General features: G+C 32.3%; 3 protein-coding genes and 1 pseudogene across 4 annotated transcripts in view; 3 read left to right on the top strand and 1 right to left on the bottom strand.

Moving 5' to 3' along the window:
* LOC111404159 overlaps positions 1–3,742 on the top strand; it is a 5,322-nt gene extending 1,580 nt beyond the window's left edge. Inside the window, exons 4-9 of one of the 2 annotated variants that reach the window (XM_023032922.1) lie at positions 517–602; positions 2,640–2,718; positions 2,793–2,852; positions 2,951–3,072; positions 3,147–3,218; positions 3,387–3,742. In XM_023032922.1, the coding sequence (XP_022888690.1) occupies positions 517–602; positions 2,640–2,718; positions 2,793–2,852; positions 2,951–3,072; positions 3,147–3,218; positions 3,387–3,489 (522 nt within the window). In that variant the 3' untranslated portion in view covers positions 3,490–3,742. The remainder of the gene's footprint in view (positions 1–516; positions 603–2,639; positions 2,719–2,792; positions 2,853–2,950; positions 3,073–3,146; positions 3,219–3,386) is intronic. The other variant, XM_023032923.1, reaches the window with a different exon arrangement.
* Positions 3,743–4,589: 847 nt separating this feature from the next.
* LOC111404157 (histone acetyltransferase type B catalytic subunit) lies at positions 4,590–9,481 on the bottom strand. The gene is made up of 10 exons (XM_023032921.1): positions 9,342–9,481; positions 9,192–9,233; positions 8,913–9,022; positions 7,888–7,956; positions 7,063–7,101; positions 6,895–6,971; positions 6,695–6,791; positions 5,844–5,919; positions 5,538–5,689; positions 4,590–5,415 (listed from the first exon to the last, which is right to left on the bottom strand). The coding sequence occupies exons 1-10, from the start codon at positions 9,418–9,420 to the stop codon at positions 4,774–4,776; spliced, it is 1,383 nt and encodes a 460-aa protein (XP_022888689.1). The 5' UTR covers positions 9,421–9,481; the 3' UTR covers positions 4,590–4,773.
* A 5,886-nt stretch (positions 9,482–15,367) lies between these two features.
* Positions 15,368–16,658, top strand: LOC111404156. Its single transcript, XM_023032920.1, has one exon. The coding sequence runs from the start codon at positions 15,704–15,706 to the stop codon at positions 16,604–16,606; it is 903 nt and encodes a 300-aa protein (XP_022888688.1). The 5' UTR covers positions 15,368–15,703; the 3' UTR covers positions 16,607–16,658.
* Positions 16,659–21,173: 4,515 nt separating this feature from the next.
* Positions 21,174–25,611, top strand: part of LOC111404763 — a 25,595-nt pseudogene continuing 21,157 nt past the window's right edge.

Below are 25,611 nucleotides of genomic sequence, written 5' to 3'. Positions count from 1 at the left end.
ATTATATCTTTTCTTACACTTTGTGGGATTTGAATTCCCTACAACGTAGCTTCCCATCCATCAAACAACTTAATGTAATGATTCATTTTATAAAAATAAGGGAGCTCTTTCTCTGTTGACCTTGGTAAGTAAAAGCAAAGAAGGGTGAATTTCTGAAATAGATTACAGATCTTTTTTCCTAGCATCTCTTCTCAACGTCCATGGGGTTTTGAAGAATCCAACATAAAGCAGTAAAAGCTAAGCATTTTTCAGATTGCTATGCTTTTTTATTAAAACAAAATAAAATTATGTAACAGTTATGTGACTCATATTGAACCCGTTCCTGGAGAAGCAGATCAATATATCTGTTATGTAGCTTACCCTTTAGACCTTTTTGAAAATGGTTCTGTTACTAACATGTTTACTTCGAAGAGCATATTTACTGAAACAAATATGATTACCTCGATAAGATTTCATTCTCTTTAACTCTTTCCTTGATAATTCAATGATTGCTTTTGTTCACTATTGATGTGACAGATGGAAGAGAGATTGAGAAGGAAAAGGAACAAGATATTGCATACTAAAACTGGTTCAACGACACCCGTGAAAGTGACGTTCAATAAGTAAGTTGACATGCATACTGCACATAGTCAGTAAATTTTATAATATGCATGTGTGTGTGATAATAATGAAGTGAATTGATAATGAGTTCATCTGGCAATTGTTCAATTTGGTTGGAACTGTATCGATGTTGACATAAGAAAAACCATCTGATTGAACTTGTAATAGCGTTCAGTTGAATTCTGTTTGCTATCATTTCTCGAAAATTAGATGTGAGAGACTCAGATTTGACTTTGGACCACATGACATCAATTTTTCTTCGCTGGTTTTTGCCATAACTACAAATGAATCATACCCCAAATACTTTAATATGCTGCGTTGATTCACACTACATCACTACTTATACATATCAAATTTTTGGCATCCTTTTTTCAGTATGCGTTGGATGCTGTCTCGTTGCTTTAAGTTTGGACAGAAATTTTCTCATACAAATTTTCTCGATGTTCTTTTCATTTCAGCTTCAGTCCATAAGAAAGCTTCTGTTTTTCACTGTTCTTGAAATCCTGGCATACGTAAATATTTCAAGTTTATTTGAACATTCATTCAGAGAACAGGATATTTGAGCTAGGGACCTCACTGGCATTATTTAGATACATGCTTATATTGAACATTCACTGTAGCGTTGGCATATAGTATTAGCCATAGACCAAATTACATTCCAGTTGAAATCTTTTGCCATTATATTTCAAATCAAGGGAACAAAAAACTTAAATAGCCAGTTGGAAAATGTCTTTGGTGATTTCTAGTGGTACAATCCTCTTAATGGAGTAGAGTGGTTAGAAGTATTATTTGAACCAAAACATCTGGGATTCAGGAGTTGTAAGATGTTCCTTCAGAAACCCAATGAAGTTTATATCTCAAGATTCTTTTCTCCAGCATAGTTCACTCCATGCGTTGTGTGAAAGGGGATAGCATTCATTTCTAGGAGGAAGGCTGGGTCGTTTCGCATCATGACTTCTTCATTTCAGAGACTCAAATCTTTCTTTGCTTAATATGTCTATATAAATTCTATTGGTTCACTCTCTAAATGTGATACAGAGAATTGGAATTTCCATTTTTTAAGAAATTGGGGGATAGAGAGATTTTAGACTTGTGAAAATGGTGTAATGAATTGGAATTTTAGTTTCTAAGAAACTGAGGGTTAGGGAGACTTTATAATTTACAATTGACTTTTCTTGAGAACGTTTACCTATTCCCTTCTGAATTTGACAAAAGGCTGTTGAAGTTATAGTCCTCAAGATCCTCTTGCAGATTATTCTTCAGTGCTCTTGCTCTAGTCACTTCGCTTAGCTATCCCATCTTTGCCCCAGTATAAGTTCATATGAGAATGTTGCATCCTATGCAAAATTGTAGTGTTTCCATGGCTATTAATACTTGTGAAATCAAAAGAAATGTCCTTATTTCTTTTTTTTCTTCTTTGTGGTGTGTGATGCATTGGAATGGTTCAGAAAGTGTGGATAATTTTTTTTTACAGTTGACACAGTTAAAAGACTCTGTTATGGACTCCTCCAGGAAGTTGATTTTAGTGGGATCTCCTTTAAGGACAGTGGACAGATCCCAGTTTTTACCATCCTTTTGGATTCTACGGAAAAAGAGTTTAAGGGCATTCCTTTCTCGTTAATTATCCTTAGTTGAGAAAATGTATTTTATTCTTTAGTCTTTGGACAAGACTCTGATTGTTTGGTGATTGGAGGACTCATTATCCTCTAAACAGTTGTAGTTTACTTCTATAATTAATGAAATTCTGTTTCTTATGAAAAAATTATAAAATGGAGAAAGATAAGGATTCACAGAAAATTTCAGATCTGATGGATGGTAGGAGACATGACATAATACTCAAAATAGTTAGTGTTTATTACGATTTCTATTTCTTCATTTTCCCATTTTCCAGTCAAGTCGAGTTTCTTGTTATTCTGCTTCACACATAGGAATTAACTTTATATGTTGATATTTGGAGGGCTACATGTGTACGTACACATTGCTTTTGATGTACACGACATCCTGAGGAAATCTTACAAATGTATCTTCTTTATGACCAGATTTGATTTCTCAAATTCATACATATGGTTTGAGTTCTATAATGCCCCTCTGGAGAAAGATGTCTCTTTGTTATGTGATGTAAGTAACTACTCCAGTTCCAGTGACTTGTCTGCTAAGAATTCAGTATTTTAGTTGATATAAACTGTTTGCAGACAATTCGATCGTGGCACATTGTTGGACGTCTCGGTGGATGCAATTCTATGAATATGCAAGTAAAGTCGCGTCAAATCTTCCTTTATATTCTATGTCCTGAAATGTAGAGTCGAAGCTTTTATTTGTAAACTCAACCATTTTCGGCCGTTTATCCTAGTTGTCACAATGCCCACTGGACCAAAGACCGACCTATGATGCTATTCGGGGAGCAAATGTTAACCCGACTTCATTTTATAACATAGGGGACCTCGAGTTTCAAGATAACTTAGCCAGAATATGGTAAGTGGTTCAAAATGTTTTCGAGTTGTTCTGCTAGATATTTGAATCAATGCTGCTTGGACTTATATTGACAGGGTGGATATCGGCACTAGTGAACCATTGCTCTTGGATATTTTGATCAATGCATTGACACAGATAAGCTCCGAGTAAGATGTTGAGCATGTGTGGCAAAAAAGTAGCTTTCTTATAAGCTGGGGGATCCAGATTGGTTGTTTGTTCATAAAATTTGTGGATCCCTGAGCATATAAGATATCTACTTTTTATCAATTTTTTCATTGTTATTTTCTGTAATTCTTTCGACTTGTAATGAACAGCTGTATTGGAATCAAACAAGTGGTGTTTGGTGGATCTGAATTCGAGAGCTGGAGGGAGAGCTTAAAATCAGAAGATGCGGGTTACAGCATTCACAAGATTTAGGATCTTAGTGGTTTTTTGTTTGCAATGTAACCGTAAACACCGTGTTTTAATAGAAGTAACAAGGTTGTTTCCATGGTCGGAAATATTATTCTGCTAGTTATAGAAAAGTATGTAACATAATCATTGGAGTGCGTTGTGTCTATATGATGCACCAAAATAACGAAAGATTAGGCATTTCAAAGATCTGTTAATTTTGCAAATACCTGATGTTTGGGCTGTCAATTCTTAATAAAGATTATTGAAAATTATTCGACAATATTTCATTATTCTTATTTAGCATCACTGGGTAGACTTTATTAAAGATATAATTATGTGATTCATTTAGTTGTACTTACCGTTTAATGTCATTTAGTGTCTCCTAGACTAATGTAACACTAATAATGTTAAATAACGTTACTTTGTTAATGCAAGGAAAATTCTATAAATCTATTCAAGAAAAATGTGAGAATGTGATATAAAATTTGTCAATTATCTTGTTTGTTATAATATTTATATACAACTGACTGTAACATTGACAAGATTGAAGAAAATTTGAAATTTATCGTACCTAATTTTATCAATTCAAAGTACCATATATGCTGAAAAAGAATGGCAAAGCTTTCTGTTAGCATGATTTATAATTGAAATTACATTTAATTTTAATTGTGCAAGAATGTGATTGCATACCTAATAAGTTATTGTCCTAATTTTGGGAATATGTTGATTCTTAGTCCTCCCCCCGTTGGTCTATTTTAAGTCTTAACATTGAAGGTTCCATAACCTTTCAAAAAAAATAAATCAACTTACCTCAATAGACGCGTGCTTTCAGAAGAGCAATTCTACAAGTAAAGAATTGTATTTCACATAATGTCAACAGATAAAACACAATAGAAAGGTTTGGTGATTTTTTTATCACAACATGAGACCCACACAACGTGACATTTCTGGTACAATTCTATAAAACAATTTTCTGCACAAAGGGAATAAGTGCAGAAAGTTCCACCATTCTGCCTCCAGACAATGTCAAATGCTAGATCACTGGGGCAACACATTAGGTAGGCCATAAGATGGTCCCACTGAGATATTTTTATCGCTCGTTCAACATGTCAAATTGGGCAATATTAAATGGTGAAGAAATCAAAAATGAATATTGTACCAAATACGTCAGAACAGCAAGGAAACAGATGCGGGTTTACTACACTTAAATAGACTTAACATATTCCAAGTTCATTAAGATAGAACAGGCACGGCTCAGTAATTTACAGATACAACTCCATTAGCTGTAGTTTTAAGATAACGCAATCTTTATGAACGTAGCACAGAGATTTTCTCCCCGACTAACTCGATTTCCTTCATCCTTTCATCCACTAGTTGTCTCAGCTGCTCCTCTAGGTTGCCTTCATTTTCATCCTTCTCAATGCCAGTAGCATCATCCCCGTTGGATTTGAACATTGCAAACGACAATTCTTGATCAAACTCTGTTGGTATATCAATTATACGCTTCCCGGCTCCTTCAGATTCTTTCCCAATGACATCGGCTTTTACACGATTCGAAACAATAATCCTGTAATTCTCCATGTACTTGTCGATAGGAAATAAACCGAGGTAGATAAGAATCTCCCAACACTGTAGAAACTGTTTCTTGTTGATTTTCAAAGCTTTCCTTGCATCTTCAATGACACTAGTAGGAGGTCTAAATTGTATAGGTTGGCTTTTCTTTGAGAGATTTTCATGCTTTAATTTTAAAACAACCGCATTAAGTGCATCCTGGATTGGTTCGAATGAAAGCAGACGCTCTACATCAATGCAGGTTCGCACGTGTTGAAGGGAATCCACTGGTTCTTCGACGGTTAAATCATAAACATTTTCCGATACTGCAACATTGTTGAGAACTTCAAGAAGATGGCGACCATAACCCTTTCTCTGATAAGGAGGTATAACCAATATCTGGCAACACCAAACAAGTATTTTGTCAGTTTTTAAAATGAAGAATGATGATGAGGTAAGTTAATCTGCATAAAAACTACGAGTTGTGGTTCTAACGTTTGGGCACACAGACTAGAGCAAACCTGACCAAGACGCAATCGCTTGCCATCAGGGTATCGGTTAAAACGATAAACAGCTGCAAAACCAAGCAACCGAAAATGACGGTCTTCTTGATCTTTTCGGACTAATAAATAGATTTCCCATCTTGGATCAGTCACATCTATAGGATTGCTACCTGTGTCGACAGTACCACCACTAGTTGAGAATGATTTTGATCTAGTTCATATTTAAAGTAAACTCAAGCAGCACTATGGTTAGCAGATTTATTTATACAACACCAGAAAAATGCAAACTAGTCTTTCATAAAGCAAAGCAAGCTCAAGAGTTACCGTCTATGAGCAGAAGGACAAGTGGCACCAATCTGCTGTAAAGATGTCCAACTGGCATACCAACAACCTGGAGAACCTGCATCAATGCAAGAAACTCTCATCAATCACAAAACTCAAATGCAAGACATGTAAATGATAAATGCATATAAGAGATAAAGTTCCTTTCTCGGCAGAATCGTAAATTTTTTTAGCAAACAAAAAATTCTCAACCTCAAACCACCCTTCTCTCCAGGAAACAAAGGAAGTGTAACTGAAGAAGCTTGCTAGAAATTCTTTTTCTGAATTCTTTCTAAGAAATTAAAGATAAACAATAAGTGGAACTTCTCAACCTTAATTATTATCAATTCCTTCTGGAGAAACAAAGAAATAAAATGATAATTACTAGCATTTCTAAACATTATCACATCTTTTTGTCACGAAATATACCTTCAAAACCTAATGAATTGTTCAACTTTTTTGGTTCTGAAGGAAAGAAACAAAATGGAGGAATTCTCCAATCAAAAGGCCTTCTTGATAGGGATATGAAATGTAAGCAATTTTTAAATTTACTTCAAAGTAAAACAGCAAGTACATCTCCATTAGCAATCAACGATCCAATTATCAGATGTTAGGAAATCACTAATAGTCTCATTAAAAAAAAGTATTGCAATATGAAGTCTGATGTTTCATGATCAGTAACTTGAAATAGCAAATTGCAATTGCTACATTGTAGTTTGGAGGTCCCCCAAAGTTAAATGGGCATTTGGAAAGGAGATAACAATTTTAGGCAGCAAGATAAAAAGACAAAGAAGTCAATATGGTATTGGATATATTTTTATCAATGCAAAACAAACATATGGCTCATAAGTCACCTCCATATCAGCAGGTTCTTCCTTGGGAAGCCTAGAGTCACCACTGCTATCATTGGAAGCATTCTTCTGCAATACTTTTGCACCTGAGGCAATCGATCTGCACAATTGCCATTTTTGAAATAGAAAATCCCAGTGTCAGCAATGATGAGCAGCATACTGTGAACACTAAAATAGAAATGGAAGTCACAGATTCATCATACTTAGCAAAATCACATTCAGTTGAAAATGTTTGAAGAAAGTCTTCTTTCTTCTCCACAAGATTCTCAGCAAAAATATTCTGTTGGACACAGATTATTTGTTATGTTAACATACATCGTGTTCACAGTGAATATCAAGTGGATTGTGAAATTATGTGTGGTCAAAATTACCTGAAGAGAAGATTTCAGATCTGTTATACCCCTGCCTCCCTACAACATTTAAATGTAGAAATCAATGAATTAATATGATTGCCAATGAAATTGAAACCAAATGATTCGTCCAGCAAGAATTTTAGCGAATAGGAACATATTCTGGATCGAAATCATGGGGAGTACTTAATAGTTTCTACCAACTTAAAGCCTCAATTTGAATTCCTTCTAGTTACAGAAATATCCTGTTGGATAATTTATAGAATCTCCATTACTAATCCTTCGTGTATCTTGGTCTTCCTAACCATCGACATTGGTTTGAGATATTGACACGTACCCTAACAACTGCTGATGTTCTTGGATCATATACTCTGCCAGATGATTGGGAAATTTTGTTTTAAAAAAATAATAATAATAAAAACATCGAACTCTAAAGTTCTGTTGATGTATCTTGCCAACAAGACAACTCCACTTGGAACCCTTTTTTTTTCTAGGAAATTGAGGAAAAGTAATAATGTGTAGGAAAATCAAGATAGAAAAATCCAAAAATGTATTTGAAGTATACCTTACCTAGATTTTCACCCATATTATTACAGCCTTTTCCTTAATTTTCAATTAAAACAAAGAGGATTAATGGATAAATGAGAGAGATTGGGGAAAGCAACAGAAGAATTTCATAGCTAAACATTATCTAGTAGAAACGATTTTGATTATTCTAAATTTCAACATATTGTTTCTGAACGTCATGGGAAATTCAACAAAGTTGACTATGCAAATATCTTTTGTTTCATGATTTTAACATATAGAAACTTCTCACAGTGTCATTAGTAGAATGTAAAGACTTACATCTGATGTACTCTCAAAAGAAATATCAGCATACGCAAGGAATGATATGCTGCTGACCCAAATGGTGATCTGCATCATTCAAGACGTAGAAAGGTTTAATGAGCAGTGAAGGCAAAAATTAGCATTTACTAACAAAAAAAAAAAAAAGGAAAAAGGTGAGAAACCCCAAGTGCCACATACAACAATAGCAAAAATACAAAAGGAATTGAATTTAAATTCCCTTGTTCCACCAAGGAATTCATCCTGCAAACTCTCCCAAGGCATTGGACTGATGGACTCACTGGGTGCAAAAAAGGCAGTGCAAAATGTGATAATCCCCACCCAAAAATAAAAGAGAAAAGGAATGAAATGGATATCTAAGCATTATTGTCACTGGATAAGGTCCATCCATATAGGCCCTCAGAACTATATACTGTCTTGTTCTACACATTGTCCACTTGTTCATTTCCCTTTCTTGCTATGTTCTCACAAAATAGCAACAATTTTAAGAAATGGAGAAAGGGGATCCAAATACCACAAGTGCATATTCCAGACACACTCTCTCTCTCTCCCAGTGTGGGTGTGGGTGTGTCAACCATCAGATGCACACAAATTCCTAGAACATTTTTAGCCCTGTTTGACTCCCATTAAAACAGAACTCTTTATTTCTCAAACTCATTTTCAACCACAATAAAATATTCTACATGTAAACTCAAAACTTTTTAACTACACATTCTCCAAAATAAATAAAAATAATAAATAATAAATAAAAAGGTCACTATTCAAAATATCCTTTCCCCCAATTTCCCTATAATGGGCATCAAACATGGGCTTAATTTTACCTAATGCATCAAAGGACCTTAGCAATGAAACCGTGCATCTAGAAGCCAGGTGAAAAGAACTAGAAATGAGAAGAAAGGTGAAAATAAGACAGAATTTTTTTTTTATCTGTTTAAATTATGAGGAACCAACTTGCTAGCAACTTTCAAGCAGATACTTCAGTCAAAGAGAATGAATAAATCAGTCTAAAGTACTTAAAACTTTACCGTAAGACCTTTGTAACCATATATCTTTCCATCTTCTTCAAAGAAGTGGTTCAAGTCAACTGGTTCAATTAGGAAACTGTCAGGAGAACCCACTTCCTCTTTGGTAGACACTATATGGATCACAATATAAACAAATAAGCAAAAGAAACCTCACAATAACAAAATAAATAACCACAAAACATCAAATGTTCTACATCTATGCTACACATTTTGGACCCAAAATTTTTTCTCCATAAGCAAACTAAACCAGAAATCTTGCAGAGTAAGGAAAAAAGTTACCCAAATAAATCTTAATACACTCATTAGGTGTGACTCCAGCGTCTGCACATAAAAAATTAAACAATAAATGAGTAAATTAATTGAAGCTACATTTCAAGGAAAAGAAAATTAAAACTAAAAAAAATAAAAAATCGTAGGTGATTGGCTTACCGATTTTAGAGAAGCCGACGCGGCGTTGTTTCTTGGGGTCGGAGGCTGGATCGGCTACGGAGTGGTGCTTCGTTCCCATTTTCGGAATTAGGGTTTCGTTGGCGAAGCGGGAAATGCTGGAGAAGCGGGAAATGAAGTGCAAGAAGTGAGGAGTGAGTGAATTTATAGACAGGAAAATTATAGAAGAGGTCCCAAAACTTTCATTTTGTTGCAGAGTGTACCTTACCCTTTCATTTTTACAATCACAGTTTCAAATCTTTCACTTTAATGACAATCGAAGTCCAAATGCTAGATTCCGCAACAAATGACGTTAGTCAACAGTAGTATGGGAACTTTGACTCAAATTGACAAATAAAGTGAAGGACAAAGTGGTAAAATGAACATTCGCTACGACAGAACAACAATTCAAATAATTAAGATCATGTTTGGAGGGGATTTTTTACTCCTAAAAAATTAATTTTTTTTATCGTTATTTCACTATTTTCAATTGTAATTTTTTATTTCTTCTCTTACAGGTGAACCCCACTTTTTTTAAACGATCAAAAAATCAATTTTTAAAATTAATCAACAAAAACAAAAAAACTTATCTTTCCACACCCCTACCATCAGGAGAAAAAAAAGGCACAAAACCGAAGGCCACTGACCGCCGTGCCATAGAGAGATCGATTATTACAGGGATTTTGAGGAGGTGGGTCTCATTTTATCTCCAAAAATTGTTACAGTAGTTGAATTTGTAGTTGCACACTCTGTTTAGCAGATCTGCTGATGCATCTTTTTGAAGTTCATTTCGTTTACTTATAATTCCATTCTTCAATTTTTGTCACTTGTTGTACTTCAATTAAAGTTCGTTTCTTGAATCTAGTTTGTTTGTACCTTAGTAATTTATAAAGCTGCTAATCATATCATTATTAATTTCATCTTGCTGGTATTAGGGCTTCTTTTTCTTCTTTGAAAATTGAGAATTACGTGTTATTTATCATGGGGAAGTTGAATGTTCATTTGAAAACCAAATAAGAGAAGAACAAGAAAGAAGATGAGAATAAGGGGATATGTACTCTTTCTATTAATGATTTCATTATGTTAATAGATATCAAATCTATACGTAGTTACTTATTTTGGGGCATCAAGTTATGCATGTGGGCTTCAACAATTTGTCGTTTTTGCTTACTTAGAAACTAAATTTGGTTGGTGCAGTCGTTGGGGTTTAGTATAATTGAGACCATTAATTCCGCATCTTAGAGCAAAGACTTAAAATTTGTGAGCTGGCTTGGGCAGATTGTCTACTAAATCATCAGAGAAATTGGTTTGTTTTATGTATTAGTTGAACCTAAGCAAACAATATAGATTAAACCCAGTTTGACTCACAAAATGGAATATTATATTCTTATTTGTCTTTTATCTCATTCACTTGGAATGCCTATGATTTATATTTATTTTCAAGAGCAATAATGACACGAAAGCTACGAGTAAAACGATCATGAATTAATGACTCTTAGTTTGTGTCCCTAAATTATGAATTGGCTTCTGTGGTCCACAGATTTCTTGCTCCTTAAACAATCGTGTTTCTCATCGATGAAACATTATAAGTGCAGTCACTTTTGCATCCGACATTGAGGTTTTATTGCATGGCATTGACCAGAACCTGCCTCCTAAATTATGAAGAAAGGATTCCACGCAATAAAAATGGAACTGGTCTTCATGGTCCCAAATCTCAGTAAGTGGGATCCTTTTGTGTGATGAGAACTTGCACGTTCAGATTGTTGATATTTTGATGTAAGGATTTCAAGCATCTATCCACACTTAAGTATATCAAGAAACTAAGGAGCCAAGCCGATCTCTGTGGAGTGGTTCGGGTTGATTTTGAGGTGTTTTAGTCAATGGCAGAGTTAGAAAATTTTTATTGTGAGCTCTAAAAGTAAGTTGTAATATCTTTTTGAAATAGGATTAAACCAAAGTGGCTAACAAGTCAAGCAGGGATGAACATTAGGTTTTGATGGAATTGATAAGCCCTGGACATTAGAGAGTAATGAGAAATGAAAGCTTGTTTTGAAGTGTTCATAAAGGATTTATATTTTAAAAGGATATAACTGAGTAGTGAATAAATTGGTAGTACTTGTAATTCTTCGAAATATGTGAATAAAAAGTGATTTGGGTGTTTATAAACATGCTTTTTAAAGAAAAAGCAATTCACGATGCTCAGAAGAGGGGAGTAATAAAATTAAAAATATAAAATTTTGAGAAAAATAAAAAAACAAACAAACAAAAATTCAAAATCTTGTGGGGTCAAAGGATCTCACAAGACACCATATGGACCCGTCATCGTTGCAATGCAGCACGCCCTACACTTTTCTGTCCATCTAGGCTAATGCGGCATTGAGAAGAAAGGGTTATTCCACTTGTGTACAAGTGTACAATCCTTCACATGAAGGAGTCCTACAAATAAATTATTTAGCGTGAGCTCCCTCGCATGTGAGAAGCGATCAAACTTGATGTATATTGTGCACACCAAGCATAGCTTGAGAAGAAAAGTGCGAGGTTCGACATGGACTTGTTCACATTAATTGATATGCTTCATTTACAATAGTATATCAATTAGCCACTTTTTGTATAGCTAAAAACTTGATAGAAATCTAAATCGAAATCAAAAACTAATTATAATCACACATTTCATATAATTCATAACTTTTATTAATTTTTCAACAACACATTTAATTGATTTCTGTTAAAATCTACTAAAAATTTAATTTTTGAATATGTCAAATGCTATTTAATTATCATCTAGACTGCTGACAGCTGCTAGATAGCACTATTCCTCGAGCTAATCCGCAGCCCTTAAAGCGTATGACCTCCCCTGACTTGGGGGCACCTTCAAATTTCTTTAAACCATGCAGTCATCCATGATTCTTTTTCCCTTACCAAGTTTTGTACTTTAAATTACACAAAAACTTATCTCTTTCTTTATTTAACTGGTAGTTGTAACAGACGGAAAAAGCATTTAAAATCATACCTACTTATGAGCCAAATTGTCTGGAGTCTCCTTTTTTTAAAAATCATATTTCAGACGCATACACAAAAAAAATCCATTTTTAGGTATGAACATGAGATTTATGTCCAGATCAGGATATAAAAGGATAGAAAAGGACATCGATTTTTCTAGTCAAAATTTTTTCTAAGTTCTACATTTTCAAGCTTTTTAAATGTTCCCAACTGCAACTGAATTGTGGATAATACAGTTGGAGACTTCAAAGTGAGACAATGAGACGCTGATATGCAACTAAAAATCTTATCAACAACTACAAGACAACTTCCAAGAGACAATTTCATAATGATGTGTAAAAATTAATAAATAAATAAATAACTAAATGATGGAGGATGCTAGGTGTACATTATGGCATCCATAATGGGTGTCATAATGTAAAAGTGGCACCTCCTTATTGGAGAGGTGCGGGGCCCACTTGACACCCCAAACTTTTGCGATTTTTCCTTTTTTTTTATTATTTATAAAGTCATATTTGGTATCGATTGAAATTTAAATTTTAATCTAAATCAAAGTTAATGATTAATTTTAATAACATATTTCCTAAATTCCTTAACTTCTAAAATTTTATCAAAATTTACTAAAATTCGGACTTTAATCCCCACCAAACAGAGATAAAATCACAATAAATTTAAATTTTCTCTCTTTTTTATTGCTATATCGTATTCTCTCCCTCAAGCATTTTACCAAAATCTTAATTCTTCTAATTTTTTATAATTTATTTATAATTTCTCTACAATTATCACATCTACTACAAATTTTCACTTTTCAATCCAAATTTCAACTAATTAGAACTTAAATTTGTATTTTCTCCTATCCTATTTGTGTATATATCACTTCTCTAAACTGATTATATAAAGTTTAACTTATATCTAACGAATTGTGTTTATTTGACTGATTATTAGTATTGAATATTGGTTATTTGTTTTTCTTTCGATTACTTGAATTGATTGTTTGTATCAAATACACAATTTTTTAAAACATAAATATGCATTTTCTTGTGATGAGCAAAATATTAAAATAATAATTGTTCAAAATCAAATAGATGAAAATGATTTGCAATATATTAATGAAGAAATATTTTTGAAAGGTAAATCTACATTTTTACTAGTTAGATATGAATCATTCAAAAATCAAAAACGAAGTATTCGATTTGTACAAAGTTTGATTGTGCCCCCTAACTCAATTTATCTGCGTCCGCCCCTGCATGAATGGATGGTATGATTATAGGTTTGTGAATAAAAATAATTTGATCGATTATAAATAATTTATAAACATTAGCCATATTCAACATTTTCAAGGGATGTTTACTATATGTGCATGTTTGATATTGATTTTTCATCTCAAAAAATCAATTTTTTGATTAATATTTCACTATTTCAACAATTTTTTGATTTCTTCTCTCACACGTAGAATTCACTTTTCTCTCTAAAGATAAAAAAAAAAAAATCAATTCTCATAATTACAATCGAGCAAGTCCGAAATTACAATGATGATCCCACAAACACACAAATAATACACAACTAATGGAATCAATTATTTTCAAAATATTTAATTTTTATTGATATAGGTATTTTATTATGGCTTGTCGTGCTGTAATAATAACGCTAGTTTCGTGTGAGAGTGAAAAATATTCGTGCGTTAACAACATTAAGGTAGCATATGTCTTCCTGTCTATTTATGATTGCTTGGGCCCAATTCTTGACTTAACCCTGGCCTAGAATGATATCGTATGACACGCGTATTCACCTTTTACCACATTATTAATCCCCGTTTGACCTCTATTTTTTGAAATAAAATAGGTGAAATGATTTTTTTTTTTAAATTGAGTGATTGAAAAAGAAGAATTTTTTTTTATTTACGTGTAATATTATTTTTATAAAAGATTGTGTGATTAAAAATAAGAGAGAGAGAAAAATGAAATGTAATTTAATGAATGCCAAATAGGAGCTTAGTATAAAATGGTGAGTAAATGTCTTCATTAAAATAAAAATATTCATCATTAAGATGAACATATATGCTGAGCCCCGTTTGACCCCCATTTTTTCAAATCTTAACGTTAGGAATTGTGTTTTTTTTTTAAAAATGTGTGGTTAAAAAAGAATGAAAAATTTTCGATTTACATGTAATATTATTTTATGAAAAATTGTGTAGTTGAAAATAAGAAAGAGAAAAAAATGAAAGAGAATGAAGGCCAAACAGGGTCTGAATATTCAATTTCTCTTTCATTTTTAACAAAGCCCGGCTAGATAAGACAAAAAAAAATAAAAAAATAAAATAAATTGTAGGTGAGAGTTTTTTTAGTTGTCATGTTTAATTATGCTCCCGTTTGGTACCCATTTTTTTCAAAATACATTTTTCTCTCTCTTCTTTTTAACCACACGTTCTTTATTAAAATAATATTACATATAAATCAAAAACTTTTCTTTATTTTTCAACCACATACTTCCCATCAAGTTACTATTCTAAAATATATTTTTACATAAAAATACCTCTTAAACACCCCCTATGTATTATATTCAGTTTAACGTACTAAATATGTCATGTGATTAATTCTTTAAATTAATATATAAAAGAATTCAATAAAATCATAGAACAATTTCTAATTTTTTTTGCCGAACAAACAAAAGAATCATCGAGTATATCAAGCCATCACTGTCATTTGAAAATGACACAAGTACTAGTTTAATAAGATGTCTTACTAGCCATATAAAATAATGGAATCAGACCTGATTTTTACTTGCTAGATTATCTTGATCAAGTTGATAATTATCCTAATGATTTTTATATTCTAAGAACCAGATCCAGTCAAACCTTGGTGCACTACCTTGGTTTTTTTTTTCTTTTTTTTTCTTTTTCTGATTTATTTATTTATTTTTTATTGTCATGCAGGAACTGTCATTCATAAAGCCGTATGAAGAAACATCCTGCGAATTAATATGGCCATTTATTACCATATATGAATTTGTCATATATATTAGAATTAGAGATTCCTAATAAATGTAATATTGCCTGTCCAATAACTGGAACTTTGATATCCTTAATTTCCTGGGTAATTCAGTTACAACAGTGCTAGAAGTCCAAGAGAAAAGACTTTTTCATCAGAGAATAAAGGCACATACACATACACATACACATACAATTCAATCTTCTATGCTCTATAGCTCCCTCTTTCTTCCTGCAAAGGCAAAGGATAAAAACCTTCTTCATCCACAATTGACACCTACCCCACCTATCTCAATTAATCTATCTTCTGTTTCTTGCAGTTCTTTGTCAGCAGAATCAATTATCAGAACATTTTTTTAGTTTCTGGGATTTTTCGACTATGAGAAATATCGCAGCGTGTTATAGTGAACACGCGATCAAAGTATCGGATTCGTACTGTTCAGGTCCTTCAAATCAGGCTTATTCTTCAACAAATTTGATCCCTTCAATCCAAAATGCAGTGACATGTATTTACCAAGTCAAACTGTCAACTTTGAAGCAGGTCATGATCAAACTCACCTGGTGCAATCTGTTAGGCCAAGGCTTCTCTATTGGTATTTCTGATTATCCTTTTTGCCCTTCCAAATTCAGTAAAAACTCCAGGCTTTTAAGCAAGGTCAAAGGTGCAAAAACTTTTGAATCCTGTGATTCAAGGATTGAAGTCTTTTGGGATATCTCTCGTGCTCGATATGACAATGGACCTGAGCCGATCAACGGATTTTATGTTATGGTTTTGGTCAACTCGGAAATAGGCTTACATCTTGGAGATATGGAACAAGAATTCGAGGTCAAGAAACGAATTGTTGATATCCATGTGGCACGATTTTCACTGGTGTCGCGCAGTGAACATTTCTCAGGTAACGCGGTATATTCCACTAAGGCTAAATTTTGTGACTCGGGCACGATACATGATATTTTGATTAAGTGCTCAGAAAAAGAAAAGGGATTTAAGAATCCTGAATTATCTGTTTATATTGATAAGAAGAATGTAATTCAAGTAAAAAGATTGCATTGGAATTTTCGCGGAAGTCATACGATTTTTCTCGACGGATTATTGGTGGATATGATGTGGGATGTTCATGATTGGCTTTTCAAATTATCATCAGGATATGCTGTATTCATGCTTAGGACAAGAAGTGAATTGGATAGCAGGTTGTGGTTAGAGGAGAAAAATTTGGAGCAAAAAGATGAAGAAAAGGTTGCATTTTCTCTGTTGATTTGTGCCAGGAAGAATCCAGATTAACTGTCTCCTTTTTTATTTTCATTTTCAGTTTTACAGTTTCTGAATTCTTTGTATTTCCTTTTTTTAGTTGTTGTTTACTTGTTTAAGTATTTTTCTTTTTTCATCTTTTTAAACGTGAACCCAAATTAAAATCATATTTGACTTTGAAAACTAAGACAATATGCATTATGACTTGTTTGATAGTGATCATTAGAATTGATTTTTTGACCGTAAGAGAGAAAAGTGGGTCCCACTTGTGAGAGAAGTAAAAAATGAGGACTGACTTAGGAAAGTAACGTTAAAAAATTGATTTTTTAAGGTGAAAAATCAGAACCAAACATGCACTTACCTAGACTAAAAAGAATCTGGTTTGTACATATTTGCATTGTATACGAAGTTTGTTGTTTTGCATTTTGGGATCAATTTTTAAAGTGTATGCTTGCTACATCCACTTAATAAGATTGAAAAATAAGTTACTTGTTTGACTTTCACTTTTTAAAATTTATTTCTTTAAACTCATTTTTAATCACAAATTTCGCGGAACTCACAACTTTTATTAATTTTTTAACCACGCACTTAACCAAATTTTATTAAAATCTAATTTTGATTCAAATCGAACAGGGACTAAAATCAATAAAATTGTAACTTTTTTTCTTTTTAGTATAGTCAAGATGTGCCATGAGAGTTCAAGTCTTCCATCTCGATACACATACAGATACACACATATTGCATTTTTCTATAACAAGCATACCGGTATCGCATCAATCTTGTTCAATTGTTGATATATTAATGAAATTGTAATGTAAGTGTTCTTTAATTTGGTCTATCATCTTGTATCCAAGATGCTTGGGAAATTACCATTAAATTGCTCATCAGGGCAGACAAGCAACGTGCATTTGAAAAAATCTTTCTGTAATTTCCACTCTTGCCGTAAAATAAACAAATCACAATAGACAAAAGAAGATATCTTAGGAGTATCAACAATATGACATTTTATTTAATCCATACAGCACACAATGATAAATTATTTTATTTTAATTAATAAAATTTTTTTTTTCTTCACTCTGTTCTATTTATCACTATCATTCAAGCTAGATAGTAATGCCATTAGTCGAAGGAAAAAAGATCTAAAAAATTTCCACAACTGCTCATACTTGGCCTTGTGTAAGTAAAGCCCTCGAGGTTTTTATGGTGTTCGACCTTCGCACAGACTCAGTACATAGTGTAATGCTCTGTACCTGAGCCTCATTAGACTCAATTAATCAAATGTAAGATGTAGGAGATGAGAATAGAAGAGATGGAATTTGTTACTTAACCTAGTATGTATCTATAGCTAGTGAAACAACATATTGATGCATATATAGCCCTTGTTTGAGCCCCGGTTTTTAGGAAAAATAATTTTTTAAATAGTGTATTGATGAGAAATGTGTGATTAAAAACTAAGGAAAAATTTTGAATTTACGTGTAATATTGTTTTATTAAAGAATGTGTGGTTAAAATGATGTCAAAATACTGTAGAAAAAGACATTTTTTTCCAAATAATAGGGCTCAAACAAGCTCATATAAAGTTATAAGCAATTGAACTGCCTACCACTTGTTTGTATGAAAATTGTCAAATAAATGTGTTTGAGGAACTTAATTTTCAACTTAAAAATTGTTGTAGTTTTCATCTTTATTTATGAGTAAATGAAAGAGAGAGAGAGAGAGAGAAAGTAAAGTTGAGTTTTTGAAAAGTGTAAAATTGCATGAAAAATGTTTTATCAACCCCATCCAAAAGAATATTTTCTTTATTTTTGAAGAAAACATCATCATGTGACCAACTTCTGAAAAACATTTTTTATGGAGAAGAATGTTAATCAAACATCCCAAAAGTAGGAACTTTTGTGAAAAAAAAAAACATTTTTCATAAAAAACAAAGTCAATCAAATACACCCATAATTAATTTAAGGGAGAATCGCAGCCATGTTCCCAAACCTTTCTTCTTCAAGCAAACTTTGTTCAAACATTTCATTTGTGATATCCACAGCCCAAAATCTTTATTTTAGTTACAATATATGAACAAATAGATCTTTCCATCTATACCATCAGTTGACCAGAAAATAAAAAAGTTGACCTATTTTGATAAAAGCTTTAATAGTACAAAATGTCCCTATGTTTGACACTTATTGCTGAAAACGTCCTCACGTTTCATTTTTTTTTTTTTGCATTTTTGTCCTTATTTCAACATTTCATTGCTAAAAACGTCATTTTCACCATTTTTGAATGTAAAATGATCAAAATACCCTCATATTTAAATAAAATCAAAAAATAAAAGAAAAATAAATAATAAATTGCAATCTTACTCCTAAATGTTTTAAAAAGTGCAAGTGAGTCCAAATAATTATGAAAAGGCCTAATAGCACAAAACGTTTTTATGTTTGGTTTGTAGTGTGCAAAACATCCCTACATTTCAAATTGATGAAAATGACGTTTTCCGCAATGAAATGTGAAAATAGGGATGAAAATGCAAAAAAAATTGAAACGTATAGACGTTCTCCGCAAGAAGTGTCAAAGGTATGGACGCTTTTCGCAAAAAGTGTTAAACGTATGGATGTTTTGTGCTATTAGGCCTTATTAAAATTGAAATCATTGCCAAACCGATAAACCTCCATACCATTTCCAAAATACCATCACCCAAACTCCGGTGGCACCACCTATTCTAGAGAGATCCATGTTACTTCCGACACACCAATCGACTATACTCACTAGGGCGCTTCTCTTCATGGTCTCTTCTTCTCCAAATGGGACTGCCACCTTAGAAATGAAAAAACTCCAACCAACCATCGCCCAAACTGCCGAACTTCCATATCGCTGAACCATCTGTTGATGTTTTAAGACCATGAAGATAAGCGTCCTGGTGACTATAGTCGATTGGTGTGTGAGAAATGACATGGATCTCTTCGGAACAGGTGGTGCCGACGGAGTTTGGGTGATGGTATTTTGGAAATGATATAGAGGTTCGGCAGTTTGGCAAGGGTTTTAATTTTAATAAGGCCTAATAGTACAAAACGTCCCTACGTTTGATACTTTTTGTGGAAAACGTCCATATGTTTGACATTTCCTGCGAAAAACGTTCATAAGTTTTAATTTTTCTTTTAATTTTTTTTTACATTTTCACCCTTATTTTCACGTTTCATTGCGGAAAACGTCATTTTCATCAATTTGAAACGTAGGGACATTTTGCACACTACATGCCAAACATAGGGACGTTCTGTGCTATTAGGCCTTTTAATAATTATTTGGACTTACTTGCACTTTTTAAAACATTTAGGAGTAAGATTGCAATTTATTTTTTATTTTTTTGGTTTTATTTAAATAGGAGGGTATTTTAGTTATTTTACATTTAAAAATAGTGAAAATGACATTTTTAACAATGAAACGTTGAAATAAGGACAAAAATGCAAAAAGTAAAAAGAAAAAAAAAGAAACAGAGGGACGTTTTTCACAATAAGTGTCAAACATAGGGATGTTTTGTGCGATTAATACTTTTTTTTTTTTTTTTTCTTTTTTAAGAAACTGACCAAAATACTAAACTGAAATTCTGTGTGAACAGTACCGCGATGAACAGTAAATTTTGTTTTTTGTTTTTTTTTTTTTTTTTTCAACTAATGGCCAAATGGATAGAATTCATCCATCTCCTTCTACTACAACGAAATGAAAGATTTAAAATTGTGGATGACACAAATGAAAAATTTGTGTAAAGTCTGCAATAAAATGAAATGTTTGTGACTGTATTGCAGTTCTCCCATAACATTATATAAATTTTACACAACAATTTTTTATTTTTTTTAATTTCATTTTCATCTAAAACGGTAAAAGCAACGTTCTATTGATCATGTTCCCTTCCCAACAATTTGACCTTGTCTTGGGTCATCTTTGGCTTTATCCTTAACTTTTCGAGGAATCCTTCATTGGTGATTGCGATTGACTGATTTTCTCAATCATTTATTTTCTTTTTCATTTATTTATCCCCCCATATTTTAACATTCAGTCGAGTTTCTCATGTCTTTGGTTACCTATTTTTAAAATTTTTATTAATTATATTGTATATTATTCTTTAGGGTAATTGGCACAAAATGTCTCTACCTTTCAAGTATATTGTGGAAAACATTTCTATCTTTCATTTTTTGGCACAAAACGTCCCTACCTTCCACTTTCTTGACGCTGAACATCATTTTCATCAATTTTTGACAATTTTACACTTCATTCAAATAAAACAAAAAGAAAAGAGAGGGAAAAAACAAAAAAAAAACTAATTGCAACCACATTTCCAAAATTTCTAAAAATTGCAAATAGTAACTTGATAATTACAATATTAAATAAATTGAAAAAAAATTTAAAAAATGGGTTGTCTTCTTCACGACACCCCATCCCACCATACAAAATCTCTTTGCACAGCAAATCCTCCAAATTAAGCCCCATTACATCTCTCGAGGGTTGTTAATAGCTTACTTTTTTGCTATTTATCTTCTATTATTGTTATTTTTCAGTTTTGATGATTTCTATGGGTAATATAGATGGGAAAAATTTGTTAGGTTTAGGGTTAGAAATGGAAGAAAACGAACTTGAAGAAGGAGAGGTTGGCTATTTTCAGAATGATGGTGACGATTCCACCATTGACCCTGATATTGCACTCTCTTACATTGTAAGTTCATTTTACTTTTTAATCTTTCTTTGTAATTCAGTTTTTCAGTTTTCTAAAGTTGCATGTAGTTTGATTTATGAATTATATCCTATTCAGTTGTGCAGAGAGATGTAATAGGGCTTCGAATTTGGAGGATTGCTGTGCAGAGAGATTTTGTATGGTGGGGTGGGGAATCCATTTTTTAATTTTTTTCTCTTAATTTTTTGATTTTTTTTTCAATTTATTTAATATGATAATTATCAAGTTACCATTTGCAATTTTCAAAAATTTTGGGAATGTGGTTGCAATTAGTTTTTTGGTTTTTTCTTTCTTTTCTTTTTGTTTTATTTGAATGGAGGGTAAAATCATCAAAATTTGATGAAAATGACGTTTAGCGCCAAGAAAGTGGAAGGTAGGGATGTTTTATGCCAAAAAATGAAAGGTAGGGATGTTTTCCACAATAAACTTGAAAGATAGGGACGTTTTGTGCTAATTACCCTTATTTTTTACTATAAAGCTTTCTATCAGAAATGAAAAAAATTGTACGAATTCAATCTTAACAAATTTAAAGTTGTAAAATTACACTAATATCAAAAATTGTTTTTAACTTTTATTTATTGCACGAAAATATTAATTATAAGATAGAATTATGTATTTAATTTAATTTTAAAATGTAAATTTTTAATTATTTTATTAACTTACTAAAATTAAATTTTATTTATTAATTTTATGAATCTCACAAACACACAAATAATCATCCTTCAAAGAAAAAATATTTATTAAAAATCAATAATTAAGAAAAAGCAAGAAACACGTTACATAATGTAGTAGGAAAAAGCCATTTGTATACCATGGTATATAGCCTTCTCACATGTTGAGGGGCCCACATAAATTAAAAATTTGTGGCCCCCCTCATTGTGAGGGGGGATACAAAACCGAATGTAATATTATGGGTTTGACTGGTTATTTCAAATAAGGATATTTTTGTCTATTTAACTATTTATAATGGCATAACTGTAAATTTCTTTAAAAAATAGCACTTTTCAAAACAATAAAGTAGTGAATAAAATATGTTCCTACAAAGACTAACTAATTTCTAATTAACGTTAACCTTCATCAAATAGCAAGATTGGTTGAAGAATATTTATAACTAAACTAACTAATCTAATAATTTGGAAGCGTTATGAAACTCAAGTAATTGATAAGTTTTATAATCACAATTTTGTCCACTTCTCATCCATTTTATTATAATTCCATCATTTAGATACGCATTTGAATATGAAGATGAATATTCTTAATTCTTTTAGTAACCTCTCTCGAGTAGAATTAAGCATATTCTTACTATAACATTCATATATCTTTATAAAAGATACAAACAAGTAAAGAAGTATTCAATCACAAGAACATCAAAAGGAATGAACATAGAATAGCGATATATTTATATTCCCTATCGATCTTTACAATGACTATTATTACTTGTCAAATTTCAATTCTTCTTATCAAATGCCAATAGAAATCATAAAATTATTCAATTAATAGCTAATTAATTAAAAAATATTAAGATCCTAACATGCTTTAGTGTCAAAATATGAAATTAAATATTAAAACTTCAAAAATATGATTCAACATTATCCTAACATCTATACAATTTGCCAATCATCAAATTAATTACAAAAATACAGAATAATTGATACAACATCACCCAGATTTGAATAATTGGAAAGAAAGTGGGAATTTTTTTTGGAAGTTCTTGAATATCTTCAATGGCTTCTTGATCGGGAATTTTTTTTGGAAGTTCTTGAATATCTTCAATGGCTTCTTGATCAACTTCCTTTGATTCTTATTCTTCTTCATTCCAAAAAAAAAAAAAAAGAAAGCTTCTACATAAGTCTGGATGTATTTTATAACAAGCTTCTACAAAGCTTTGAATGGATTTATGGATCAAAAACTTCGTTCTTGGCTCTCTCTTTGAAAGACTTATTGATTTTTCTAACCTAAATGGTCTCATAATTGGCTTGACTAATAAGCGTATAATGAATCTCCAAAAGCCTTCTCCAATTGTTGGACTAAGGTTTGTACATGTTAAACAAAGATTTATATCAAAATTCGTGCCTCAATTAATGTCCAAGAAAATGTTGACTCTAAATAGGAAATAAAATAATTTCTATCTCGTGTAACTATGTTATCGCATGGTGCAAATCATTCTAATTGCATGATTATAACATTTTTCTATCGTTGGAGAAATCATGCATATGCCCAACCTGCAATCCTCTTTGTAAATTTTATAACATTTTTCTTATACTTCTACTTCTTCCACTTTCTTCCCTTCAAAAACAGAGTAATATTAGTCTTGCTTTTGAGGGGAAATACGCTGGTAAATTATTTCTCACTTAAATTAGTTTATTTGTCCTATTTTATTTGTCTTGAGCCCTCAACACCTCCATCAAAGCTACAGAACCAGAAATATTAAACACAACCAACAAAATGAACTCAACACCCAGATATAATTGCAGTATACCAAAAGATATAGCTGACTTTGATTAAAATGAAAGAGAAAGAGATCAGAAATAAGAGAGAAGAGAGAAGATTTGGGGAGATAGCTTCGGATTACACATCAATCAATCTCCTTTTCCCTCCATTACAGCTGTTATGATAAATTAGATGAAGAAAGCGTGAGCGCAAGGATTAAACGTGTTTAGTCATCACAATTTTGGAAATAAAACAAAAGAACACCGTTTTTTCTAATTTGAATCTTCAGCTATGGCGATTGGCACTCTTCTCCCTTCTGTAACTTAGGTCTGCTTCTCTTCTTCTTTTGTTGCCACTTCCAATGGTTCTCTTCTTCACCCTCATAACAAGGTCTTAAGTAGAAGAATTACTTATGTAGCTGGTTATACATTCATATAAAGAATTTTTGATTACTGAATTCATTTTGAAGTTGCTCAGTGTATATTTCAAATTTTTTTATATCTCTGTGTTTGAGTGGGCTGATGAAAGGGGGCCAAAAATCCACACAATAAGTTGCAAGATACAGTCAATTGTAATAATAGAAATTAAACTTGCAGAAAATAAAGAATATAACAAGATTTTTCGGCCGAAACCCTAGAGGTTCAGTAACTAGCACCTAGTCCCTTGTTGAGCATCCAATCGAAGTAGATATTGCTCGGTTGCACTAAAACCCCAAAAACAGGCAATCGAAGGTTACAGAGTTCAACCACTACAAGAATATACAAGAAAGAGACTTATCTCTTCGAAGGAACCACAGATCTGCCTCAGACTCACGACGAATCAACAGACTACATCCCTAACCTCAACACATGAGGACTCTAAGTATCACTCAAGAATAGAACAGTATTCAGTGGTTAATAACCTCACAAAAACATCGAATGAGATGATCGATTACAGAAAATAGGGAAAACAGAAAACCCTAACACGAGAGAGAACAGAAGAACACTCTCGAACCTCACTCAAGAGTCAGACAAATGAAAAGTCACGCAGCCAAATGAATCGTCAATCCCATTTATATCACCAAGCATGTAACCCTTCATCCAACGGTGGGAATAAAGCCAGGTGTCATCATTAGGCAGAATGCTATTTATAAAAGCGCATTTTCATAACACATTTTTAGTGGCTGAAAATTTGGAAGCACCAATAACATGGTTCGAGTCACAACAATCTCCACCTTGCTACCATATTTTCTGGTTTAGTGCAGTCAGGAGACAATATCACTTTCTCCTTTCATTTGCTCCAAGTCCCTGCAATTTATCACACAGTATCAATAGATAATGTCTTCAAACAGTTTTTAAATTTGTTCAAAGGTATTATCTTTGTTCCCATATCAGATGGGTTATACTGAGTAGGTATTTTACCAATTTTCAAAACACCTTTTGAAATGATGTCTCTAATAAAGTGATACTTAATGCTATGTGTTTAGTCCTATCATGATACATGAGATTTTTACTAAGATGTATAGCACTTTGATTATCAGAATATAATGTTACATTTTCATCAACAATTCCAAGTTCCTTCAGTAATCCACTTAACCATATTCCTTCTTTAAAAGCATCAGAAGCAGCAATGTATTCTGCTTCAGTTGAGGATAAAACTACAACCTTTTGTAATTGTGATTTCCATCTAATTACTGTACCACATAAGGTAAAGAAATAGGATGATGTTGATTTCCTATTGTCCCTATTTCCAGCAAAATCAGAATCAGTAAATCCCTTTAAAGTTACTCCTTCTTTGTTCATTTTAAACACAAGACCCAAGTTTACAGTACTCTTTAAGTATCTTAAGAGCCATTTTAAAGCATTCCAGTGTTCTTCCCCAGGGTTACTCATAAACCTACTTAATATGCTAATGT

This window comes from Olea europaea, chromosome 11 (genome assembly GCF_002742605.1).
Source record: "Olea europaea var. sylvestris chromosome 11, O_europaea_v1, whole genome shotgun sequence".
NCBI lineage: Eukaryota > Viridiplantae > Streptophyta > Magnoliopsida > Lamiales > Oleaceae > Olea > Olea europaea.
The sequence above is the reverse complement of the archived record's forward strand: the minus strand, read 5'-3'. Positions and strand labels throughout refer to the sequence as shown.